Consider the following 12,441-nt stretch of genomic DNA (forward strand, 5'->3'; position numbering starts at 1 on the left):
ATGTGTTTTATTTTGTGTCTTTTATGTAACAACTTCCAAACATCAAGTTTATCTTCTAATTCACTGCATACTGGAGTCATGAATTTATCCTCCCAAAGCAGAACTAAAAGGAGCAGACTTTTGATTTCAAAGAGAATAAGATCATGACTTTAATGCAGGAAAACTATGGATCACAGCTAGGGGTGGGACTGGAACTGAATTTTTTTTTTCAGGGTGTTTATATTTTGTTTGCTTATTTGTGTGCTTTACATATAATCCCACAGCAGTGGGAGGTACTCATATCATCTCCATAAACAAATGATCTGGAAAGCAACCTGGCGTTTAATTTCCTTAACCCATCAAACTCTCCTTTGCTCATACAGCAGCACACCAATCTAAAACCTTGACTCAATATTCTGGGCAACTTGCGGGGGGAGGACAAATTGTTGGTTTTTTCTTTCCTACTTTTGTTAAAAGGCATCCAAGCATGGCTCTTCCTTCCCTGACTAACCTGGGTAGGTGCCAGATGGATTTTCCCTTTCTCTAGGCAATGGCTCAGGAATTTCAGCTGGCTAGAGCAGAGGCTGCGGGCTTTTCACTGGCCTTTTCATTCTAGCCTACCCTTTTTCACCAGTTAATCCCATCTCTCTCCCCACATCCACTATTAGTTGGMCTGCACTGTTCCTTTACAATCAGCTTCCAGAGCACTAAATTCTGCCTCTTCCTTGTGGAAACAAAGAGATGTGCCTAAAAGAAAAGCTTCCAGTCATTGATGGAATAAGAAATTAAAATCCTGAGGCAGGGCCCATGATAGTAGAGCGTGCAGCTGGCCAAGCCACCATGCTGGCCAGGCTCTTTAAAAAGAAATTTGTATTATGTAGTTCCCAGTATTTATCATGGGCAGCTAACCTTAAAAAAACATGATTCTCAAAATGACTGAAAAGTTCACAAGGAAAATTCTATAACCTCATTGACTAAAAGCTTTCTTAACCACTCTGTTTTCTGTGCTCTACAATAAATGGCATGACATATAACATATTTGGATTTAAAGTGGGAAATGAATACCCTAGCCTAATCCCTTAACTGCAAAATTGCTTTCTGTATCAACCAGAATCTTTAATTGTCACTGCTTTTCTTAATGCACAGAACTACCATAAGCACTTGTGGATTTATTTTGCCTAAATTATAACTCTTTCTTCTTATTATTTCCTTTCAAGATCCCTTAAAAAAATAGCTGAGTTGTACCTCACTAACCAAAACATCTCCTCTTCCGAGCAATAAGCAATGAGGAAAGGACRCAATTTGTGATAGTAGAGGTTACTGGGCTTCCAAATCTCTCCAAGTACTTAGGAGTTAAAGCTTTCAGTGAGTGCCTGTGACCTCGGATATTAACATTCAGCCCRTGTACTGCTGCTCTCGTGGGAGAGCACTTGCATGCAGACCCATCAGCRCCCGAGCCCCTGGATCCCGCCTGGCAGCACCCTCGGAGCACAAGCATTTCCCAAACAGAGGAGGCTGTGCTTGCTGGAACAGACCATACTGGAAAATGGCAGCTGAACCCTAAAGCTAAGAAAGCACTTCTGAGCCTCAGCTTCCAATTCCACTTGACAGGCTATTATAGAACTGACTCTAAACTGCACTAAGAAAACTCCAAGGATTTCCTGATTCTCAAAAGAATAAACAAGTTTGGGTTTCTCTTTCGTTTAAAAATCTTAACTTTTCACTCCTTTTTAGAAAGCAAGAAACCAACATCTGCCTTGCTCTGTTACTGTCTGGGTATATGTTTTCCTTTGGGAAAAAAAAAATTCAGGAAGATGCAGTCCCCACTCTTTTTCATATTTTTTCGTCCCTCTTCCCTTCCAAGGAGACAACTGCTGGCACAAATATAGAAATATCAGCTAGCATTTAGGATAAAAATGCTGTCTTACTGACCACTTCCTGTGAAATTCACTTTACTCTCAAGCACATTTTAATACAGCTTTGTTTCTGAAAATGTGAAAATTTAGATGGAAAAACAGTACCTATCTGTGAAACACATAGCATCTTAGACAAATAATAACACTAGTTCCCCCATCAACCAAGGCCAAGTCAGCATAGAATTTTCACAGAAAGTTACGAAAATACATCTTTAAAAATAGCAGAGGTATATATTCATAATTTGACTACTTTTTTTTTCAAATACAAATTAAGCACAGACTCCATCCCTGCCAATTTTGTTTCCAATAGCATAGGAAAAATAAAACTATGACAAATTATTTTTATTACTTCCTTAAATAAGAACTGAAACTTGTCCAAAAAAGCACATGAAAGACTAACTTGGATGACTTGAGCTTTTGCCAGGTATAGAAGTGATAAAATAAAACAGTAACTTAAATGCATATTGAGTAGAACAATAATTAACAGGGCATTAAAAAATGCTTGATTTTAATAGTACAAAGGGAATTAATTGGTCCATTGATTTCTTGTACTTCAAATAAAACAGATTTTCAATGGAAACAATAGCTTACTTATTTTATGTACATGTCATTGTGTTGTCTCTAGACTCTAGTCCTGAACTCCTCCAATACTTAGAAGTTCTGCTGACCTCAGGGGGGATCTTGGGTGTGTTGTGATGGTTTATCAGACATGATCTGACCCGCGGTACAGTAATTGTGCATAGCCTTGAAAAAAGAGCTTCTCTTATTTGGCACAATAATTGTGACTACACAGGGGAATTGCTGTATGTGTTTATTTAGTTTCTTCCCCTCAGGATCTAACCCTGCTGCCCTCAAAATCAACAGGAACTTTGCAAGTGATTTAAGAGGAAGTAAGATCAGTTCTTAGGGCTGAAATTACTTTTTGTTTGACAGAATTGCRCTGGGAATGAACCAACCCTTCTGGGTGACGTGTAGTTCTAAATGCCCTAAAAATATTATAATTACCTAACCCCTGGGTGATGCGTAAGCCTGTGGGCCAGCAGTGTAGTATGGCCAAAATGCTCTATATTCTGGCTAGTTGTAGGAGCTGGAAGTGCCYCCTTGGCTCTGCACTGCTGCAGTTAATGATGGTCCCGGACTGGCCCTAAGTTCTGCAGAGAACACAGATGTGACAAAAAGCCAGCTGCATTTCTTATTCCCTTGCCCTATGCCAAGCACATCCCACTCGGACTGCAGAGTCTGGGTCTCTCTCTTAAACGCCCGTCATGGCACAAATCTCAGGGGCCAGTTTCCGTACTCTCTAGCATCAGTTCAGCGGCGTGACTTCACTAGATGTTGGGCCGGGGAGACGACGACTGAGYGAAGCCCCTTGTCTTCTATGGGGGTGGCAGGCACAGTTTTTAGTGCAGAGGAAATGCAGCTTGTTTCACCGCTGCTGCCCCCCTCTTAYATATTTATAATTAGAAAAAAGTGTTGTAAGTTGTTTCGAAATATAACTGAGTGTTCCGATTCTCCACAAATATTTCCATTTAGCCAAATGATACATTTTACTTAAATACGGCCAAGAGAAAAGCAAATGTGAGGGAGAGATCTACCAATTCATCTGAAACTCCATTTTCCAAAGAAATGTGTGAATCTCTTTTAAATACATTACAATTCATTCTCTGTTTACTTTAGGTAAATAGAAAAATTCATTGTGGAGCAATCATTTTCGCAAGCTAATCGAGAACATTAGGTCCCAAYAGATTCATTTAATAGAAATACAATAGGCATTCCTGCTTGCTTTTAATCTTGCCTAGCTGCAAATGCTAAAATGAASAGCAAATTAACCCTGCCTTGGAACAGAGATCCTTTCACAGCTGATATCATCTCTCTTACGGCTTGTAAACATTCCAGGCTCCCTGTCAGTGCTTTCCTGGCTTTCACTCTTTCCCCACAGAAGAGAAGAGGAAAAAGCGCCTGTCTGCCGTTAGCTCGAAAGTAGAGGAATAGCTGAATTCTAAAGGGAGTACTGCGTGTCCGCTCTGCTGTGTCTCCTAGCAGAACAAAATACAGCAATGTTGTCCGAAAACAATGTAAAGCTAAAATGTGGAAGGGAGAGTGGTTTTTGTCCTTTGGGGCACTTTGGACGTGGATAGGGGTTTTTCGTGCTTTATCAGCCACTCCCTAAATGGCTTTTTCTGATTTACTGTACAAGACAAGATAGTAAGACAAGGCCATTCATGTTCTATAATCAAATATAAAAGATTTTCAAACAATTTGAGATCTTAAACTGTTCACTAATACCAGAACTAGCATTAGAACTCTACACAGGAAAAAAAAATACTATAATATTTCATAATGTATGTCATAATGAACAAAAGCCTTTTAAAAAAAAAAAAAAAAAAAACGTTTTTCACTGTGCTAAAGTAACAATCTAGACTTGTTGTAAGTATGTTATTCTTACAAGTAGTTCGCAGTTATTCTTGAAGGCAAGTCTTGGAGTTTCCTTAGCATAGTGCTGCTGGGGAAAATTTTCAGCATGTCCATCTTCATCTCTAGCCTGAAGGGAAATATAATGGCCTATTTAGGGACTTACAAATAATGGAAGGAAAAAAATAGCTAAAAGCATAACAGCTCAGATCATTAAAACAGACGGGAATCCCAAAATACAACATTATTAAAAAGTTTGTTTAAATACGCAGTACACCTTTTAGATATGAGAACTTGGGATGCTGTTTTCTTACATAGCTTAGGTTGAACATGCAAATTCATTGCAGTGTAATAATTAGAACAACAAGAGACAAAACCAAAATGAAATATTTGAGCTGGAAACTGAGTACTTCAGGGTTTCAATTTACTTCATTGCATTTTTCAGGATTACATTACACACGTACTCTTTTAAACTTTTTGACATGCTTAAGCAATCCCTAGATAATRTACTTGTATTTTCATTTTAACAGCAAGGCCAAAAAAAATAAATAAGTTTTCATACTCATAACTTACATGTAATACTACTATATATAAATGGATTCCCCCTCCACGTTTAAGTGAAGATTTGAAAGGAGCAATCATCTAGCAAGAACAACGATTCTTCAATCAAATGTGGTAAAAATATTTAATTACAAAGATGCATTAAAAGTTACTGGTTATTTGGAACTACACTGTTAATTAAGAAAGCTGAAGTTTAAATGGAGACATTAACAGAGCCCATTAGCCATACTGCTTGCATATAGTATTTTCCTTCTAATCTACAACACTTTCTGGTTTAGAGTTAAAGCAAAAGGGAAAAGTAGGTGAAAGGAGGAGTGTCAGCAACACACTCATTACACTGTTCATTTGGGTGACACTTGCACTCTGTTCCGCTCTATCTCATCTGATCCCTGACTGTTCACTCTCTCCCTCGCTCAGCCTCCCGAAATTCACAGCTGAGCTGTCTCCCTCACATATGGCTTGCATATAATTATGCACATTCCATTTTACACTGCATTAAAATGATGAGATCCTGGCTCCTGGCCAACATATTTAAATAAGCCCCAATGAAGCAGAGGAGAGGAAGGGGGAGGGGGGCGAGGGGGAGTCGGGGAGCCCGGGGAAGCGGCACAGCGAGGGGCAGGTAGTCCCGATTCCCCCCCGTCCAGCTGAAGCGCACGTCTGCGGCGCGGGGAGCCGCCGAGCGCTGCCTGGTGCGGTGCCCGGGCGGCGCGGGGCTGCGGCGGTGCGCGCACGTCTCTGCGGCTATGACAGCGCTTACACGTTGTTCCTCCTTAACGTGGTGTGAACTGTCTATTTTCATGTGTCACACTCCAGGCTCGGCGACTTTTTCAGCGCTGGCATTTATGAAAGATATTTACACCTTGCACATTCTACGACTTGTTGTTTGTCTTCAAATAAGCTTCTGCCTCTCCTTGCAGAGGAAGGGTGGGAAAGGGGAACAGCATGTTAACAGTGCCGGTGATTTTTAGGAAAACCCAGAGGAGTTAGGCCTTGTCTGAAGCCCCTTGACTCAACTGGGCTTTGACTTGGGCCCCTGCTTGTCGGCCTGGTGGAGTTAACGAACTTCGCCTGACAGAGATCATCACGATTTTTAAAAGTGCAAAGCTTTTCTGACAGTATGTTTCAAGTASTACCTACAATTCATTATTATTACAAGTAGCAGGAAGTGGAAAAGTAGTTTATGATGTACATTTTATGGCAGCTTATGTGTATTTTCTTTTCCTGCCCTCAATAGCTGCAGGGTGGAAAATGTTTAGAATTTTTCCTTCAAACCACAAAGAAGGGGCAGGGCATTCTAGAACACCTGAAATTACTTTTATATTGACTATGGTTTAAATTTGCTGTATTCCTGTAATTATTAGTTTGAAACTGAAACCTCTATCACACAATAAATATACCCATCATGCTGCGTGGAATATAAAGTTTGTCCAAATTTGATCCGAAATAGTTTGTAAACTTTTCTCTCTTTGAAAACAAATGTTGTCCTTTCTTCTCCTTCCCTCTCCCTAAGTGAAGGAAGAAGGAACTTGCTAAAGTTCCTCTGAGGAATCTAGAACTCAGCTAGGGGATGAAAGCCTTAAAAATGCCTTGCACAAATAGAAATGGACCTGTCAGCTCAGTATGGCACAGGACTGATTGAATCAGTAGCCTTCCCCTCAGTGTTCTGCTCCAGCAAAACCGGTAACGAAGAAAGAAAAAACCTTAGCAGAGCCAGGTGACAGGGGGCAAGCGAGATATTCTGCAGATTACAGACATTATATAGGGCTCTGAATGGACCACCGAACTCATGACATTGCATCCTGGCACTGTTGTAGCTATCCTGCAGTTTGCTCATTCTAGCCTGCCCGTGGTCCTTGTGGCATTATCTCGGTGCAGGCACACACCTTATAAAATGAAATGGATATCAGGGTGTTCGTAGGGCATGTGTCTAAAAAAAGAGAGAGACCGACCCCACTGACCTTGAGCTATTACCAAAATTGCTAGTTAAACAAAGGTTATTCGCCCCTGCTGACAGCAATGCACTCATATCCTACTTATTCAAATCTTGTTTTATTTAACTTTGGATATCACCCAAAATTCCTTGAGGAAAAAATCTATGGATACCTAGTCTCAAAAACAGTTTAGCTGTGTATCACTACCATTTACTTAGGCAATAAAAGTATGCCTAGCTTAGCTAGCTAGTTTTCATTGTAAAAAATACCTATTCTCAGCAGACAGGGCTACTGTCCCAGTTGCATTAATTCACTACTACTATCTTCCAATTGTAAAGAATTTGCAGAAGGAAATGCTCTTATGAAGTTCAACACTGTTATAAGTGCATTAGAAAAGTGGCTCAGAGTTCATCTTGTCACTTTAATGTTTCTTATGCCTATCACTGACTCCCTCTGCATCAGTGCTGCGCGCCACTGAGCAGTCACCTCAGCAGCCAGGCTGACAAAACTGCGGAAGCAAGTCCATTTTATTGTTATTCATGGAGCCGTAGAGCGCATAACGCTCTCTATGTCTCTGCACAGGCTGGCAGTATCAGTGGCCAAACTCTCACTCTTCTCTCCAGCATCTCTACCTCATTCGCAGCACGTTGGCGCTGAATCTGGCCTGATTGCYGTGGGATGCAGTTCACATGCTATTGTTTAAAGGGAAGCAGCTGAAAAAGCAAAACCAAATCTGTGATCTCTCTGATTTTTWAAACGTTTTTAAACTGCTAAAATTGTTACAGAAACACTCTCATCAAAAAATGTATGTCCAAAGTGTTATACATGATTGATTGCACAAATGCAATATATGATATGACTTCTGGCATATTTTGTTCCAGAAAAAAAAAAGCTTCAGTTCCTAATCTGAGGCCTGGGACCATGGTGAGCACTGTTAGTTTTATCAGCACAAAACTGCTGCAACTTTACTGTGGCACTGCCTCTCCTGGGATTTACTGAAGCTCCTAATTCAATAGCCTGTTGTGGCAGGCAGCCTTCTCCCTGTCAGCTGCATSAGCCCTGACAGGGAAAGCTAGCTACCCCCTGGCTGCGAGATGCCATGCTGGACAGCCAGCAAAACCAAGGCACTCGCACTGCCCCAGGTACTTTTGGCAAAAGAGAGCACTTTACCCAAGCAGTATTGCCAGCAAAGAAGATCTATCAATGGAAACTACAGTCAACTTGGTGGAGCAAGCATGACTGGGAGGTCAGTATGATGATGGGTTACACAAGAAATTATAGTCTTTAATTGCAGGTTAGATATCAGGAAACCCTTCTTAATGATAGGTAGAGCAAAGCACTGGAATAGATTGCCTAAGGAGGCTGTCAGAGCCATCACTGGAGTTTTTTAAGAGCCGGTTAGGCAAACATCTGTCAGGAGTGACAGGCACAGAGCCGTTCCTGACCTGGGGAGGTGGGATGAATGAGACAGCTTTTCTTTTCCCAGGTCCCTTCTCGTTCTGTTTTCTACCATGGAGCTTCGATGGAAAATGGTAGAAGGGTTTAAAAAATAAATAAAAAAGGAGCAGGGATAGGAAAGAGCCTCTCTGAGAACAGCACAGCGTTTGATGTTCAGAGATACGTGTACTCATTAATAAGTGCATCATGACGACTATCTTTGGCTACACAAACTGTGCTATCTGTTCTTAAGCCAACCAGCCTATGTTTGTGAAAGATGCCAGTAGTCTGGAAACAGACCACATATTAAGTCAAGACTTCTTTTTCTAACAAGGAGGAAGAACAATCTACAATAGAATTTCCTCCTCTCCACAACACTTTCTGCATGGATATTTAKTTCTTCTTATTTTCAGAGAAAAAAAAAATCTTGTTCCAGACAAGAGATTTCTTAGCTTCACTGTAAGTCTTTTTATACATTCAGCCTTAGTCTTGGGAGGCGAAATCTGTGCTTACATTTTAATATTAAGGGCAGAATCTTATGATAGTATAAGTGACAAGGCAAGCTGAACAGAATAATTTATTAAAATGGAATTTGTTAATGCAAACCTTTCTCTAAAATGGGACAATGCTTTTGTAACAAAATCCCATCATTTGGTCTACAGAAGTTTAGTGCCATCTAACTGATAACACCCAGCATCTAATCTCTAAGGACAATAACCAATTGAGCAATATAAAGTGACAGAATAYTAGTCTGCTTATTCTGTATAAATTGCCACCTCATTTCCGTAAATGTCCTTTAAAACAGATGAAATATCTGACACTTACCCTGAGACATAGTAAGCACATGTATATAGTTGAATATTTCTAGTAGGACAAAAAATGTGAAAAGTTGAATGAGGTTGCTATGGAAGTGCAGACAACTATGCTTCAAAACTCACGTCCCATTGAGATGCACAGAGGAAGTTCACATCACTCTTAATACTATTGTCTTTGGAGGCTGGCTACAGATGCGAGCAGAAAGCCTCGCTTCCGCTTTCACTGCAAAGGTTATCTCTTTTKCCAGAAGGGCATGGGATTCCTATGCGCTTACCCTTCCTCTCCCCACTACCTCTAATGCCTTTTCTAAGCAGAATTCAGTGAAATTTGAAGGAAATCCTCAGGGAGACCCTAATCCTTGAAATTCTGGTTCCTGTGGATTTCTGTTGTCTCAGATAATCAATTATCATGGTCTCTACATTCACTGTACCAGCAATGGTAAAAATAGTACTAAACTTCCATCTGTTGAGTATATTCTTTCCAGAAATATTAACACACTAACTCTAGCCTGAACTGGGGTTTCGCTAAAGCCTGAAGTCGAGGTAGCATGTTGTTGCTCCATGCTGAGAGCAGAGCGGGGGCCAGGGAGTACAATCCAGAGAAGACTTCTCTGTTTCAGGAACCATGCAGTTAAGGAATGAGTCTTTGACTCAGGGAAAGTCTTCACTCAGGGAAAGCTTCCACTAAAATTTTGTGAGAGGTTTGCTCTTCGCAAGGACTTCAGGATTTTCCTGAATCACAGAATGATGGAATAAAGAATGTTTATTAATTTATTGCCTTTTTCAGCTGCAATCTATCCACCTACACTCTGTAGGTGTAATTTTCTGCCACTCAAAGACTCTGAAGTCTTTCAAAGTTTTCAAAAGTCCCAGGTATTTTGAAACATGTCTAAGCAATGTGTCGTATAATCTCCCTAGAATCAGATTAGTGAAAAGGAAGGACTTAAAATCACACTGCTTGTTTATCATATTGTTATTACTTACATCACATTAAATTCTAGGTTAAGTATTTTGCCTGTTCTGTTGTGACCACCCCAGAAGCAGATCTTCTACTCAAAGTCTTCCAGTTTGGGCTCTCTATGCCCCTAGTGGTTCCCTGAACACTTAGTGGTGGTCTRTAGAGAGCCTGCAAGTCACATGGTACTAACTTCCCTTGTTTCCAGCTGCTAAAATGCATTTAAAGACAGCTAAAAATACATTAAATACTTTCCTAATGTTATTTTTCCATGTAAGCAACTGCTGTAGTCACCACAGGAATGTTATTTGATCGCCAAGGGGAGGGGAAGTAGTCCATAAGACAATCTGTCTACTGGAGGTGAGCTACAAAGTTAAAAGAAATTGGGAATGTGCCCTCTTATAACTTCTTTATTAAGTACACAGAAGAAAACCGGAAGGGCTTTTGCTAACTTCTTCTATTCCTCCTCTTTTCTCTCCCCACACACGTCACCCTAACGCACACATGAACATGCATACAAACACACATGTGCATGTCCCTACTCATTACTTAAGTCAGGAATGCAGATCTCTACCGTGGAAGAATTCACCAGTTAAGACTGAACAATACYGACAGACAAGCAAAACCTTGGAACTGTGATGCACCTTTTTTCCCAGTTCCTAATCAAAGGGTGCACTGCTGAAGCCAGGTTTCTGCATGTTGTTGTGTGGAGTCTAGCTACAGTCTAACTTGAAACCTCTCCCTGGCACTCAGTTGCTCCTGACACCTGTATGTTACAGTATGGACTCCATGACTGTGGAGTCCCTTTCAGAGTGAGTGAAACTATAGTCAGGGTGAAGGAGCTAAGATGCCCCTGCAAAGATGCAGCCCCTAAATAGCACCTGAGGTTCAATTCCTTACAGGCTTCTTTGGCAAGACAATGGATGCCTTTAGCTGGCATATCTCTTGGAAAGGTCTGTTCATGCTTTGCATCCATTTGATTTACTGTCATACATCCATTATAACAGTGATGGGTCCAAATCCCACCTATATCCAAATCGCTAACCTCTATTCCAACTGCAGTTCACATTTCATTTCTACAACTGTCAAAGCAAACACAAAATCTGAACACAACAACACTAATGGCAGGCTTGGTTTAGAAAGCACCTGAAGTCCACGTGTTCAGGAAAAGCTTTGGTGTGGGAATGACTTAAGAGAGCCAGAGGTCTGGCTTGTGTCATTAAAACCAAAGAAAATGCATCACTCAGAATATCCTGAAATCTTCTCCACTGTGCTGACATAAGAAAGAGTCTCCGACCTTAAAAATAAATGGAGTCCCCAGGTCAAACCCGCTATTCTAACCAAATTCAACCCAAACTTCTTCATTGTCCTTTTCCAAACAGATGTAAAAACTCCTGGGAAACAGGCATTTTTGCTGAGAAAAGCTGCCCCAGAAAAACGTATTATGACAAAGAAGGAGAAGGTACCAATCTGCAGAATGATAGGGCAGTGTTTCTGAAATTATCTTTGTCAAACAACTGAAGAATGCCATGTTCATTTTCTTGCACACCAAAAACACCCCAACAAATGTGCTTGAAAATCTGATAAACAGTTATTTATGGATCTTTTCTTTTTTGAATAATCCTTTTCTTCCAAGGGCAATGGCTCAAAATGGTATATAGCTCTATGTATTGTATTTTTCAGTCTGAATTTTATGGTATAAAATTATCTACGGTTTATATTTAAAATGCAAGCTGCAAACTCCGTTATAATGTAAGCAATATTATAACTGAATCAAAAGGAAATACTAATAACAGTACCACCCTAGTGCCTGCTAAAGTCATAACTTTCATCCTACTGTGCTTAAAGTCAGTCAAGACTTTCGCCAAAAAAAAAACAAACAAAAAAAAGGGGGATTCAGAAGGATTCAGCTTTCTGGATTCTATACACTTTTTTCTCCTCTTCTCCCATTTTTTTTCATATACTGTATAGAAGAATACTTATTTTCTGTTGGGTGTCTCATCCTTCTGGGCAAAATCAAAATTTTCTTTGTATACAGTTTTCAATACTGTATATTTATAACCCCTTCCACCACACTCATAAAATACTTACTTAGCAAAAATTGATGACCACCTTCAGTTTCACAATACATCTATAAAGAGCTAAGGAAAAAAAAATTCTTTGAAAAATAGTGCTGTCTACTGCTCTGGACCTCTATTCTAACTTTATAGGTAGGRGAATGAAAGGACTGAGGTGTTAAATGACTTGGGTCCACGCACAAGGGAAGGCAGCCCAGCCTCAATCCCAGGCCTTCTTACGGCCAGGCAGCTGCTTAAGTGTAGAACTGCCTTTATGCTCTCAAATGAAAATTCCCCATTAAACTTCATTTTCCTTTTACATTCCAGACTTATGCACCTTTTTCCTTCCTCTATTGGATAATAACGAGGCAGTTT

The 12,441-nt window shown here is 40.3% G+C and overlaps 1 protein-coding gene across 6 annotated transcripts in view; it reads right to left on the reverse strand.

Annotated features, from left to right (window-relative positions):
- SOBP (sine oculis binding protein homolog) overlaps positions 1 to 12,441 on the reverse strand; it is a 115,818-nt gene that overhangs the window by 46,678 nt on the left and 56,699 nt on the right. For 5 of the 6 annotated variants that reach the window (XM_085306907.1, XM_085306908.1, XM_085306911.1 and 2 more), the window contains one exon: positions 4,342 to 4,437. The exons of the other annotated variant lie outside the window; for it this stretch is intronic. In XM_085306907.1, the coding sequence (XP_085163033.1) occupies positions 4,342 to 4,437 (96 nt within the window). The remainder of the gene's footprint in view (positions 1 to 4,341; positions 4,438 to 12,441) is intronic. 6 annotated transcript variants of the gene reach the window in all.

The sequence above is a fragment of the Rhea americana genome, unplaced genomic scaffold (genome assembly GCF_003343005.1).
Source record: "Rhea americana isolate MKP2758 unplaced genomic scaffold, rheAme1 scaffold_25, whole genome shotgun sequence".
Classification (NCBI taxonomy): Eukaryota; Metazoa; Chordata; class Aves; order Rheiformes; family Rheidae; genus Rhea; species Rhea americana.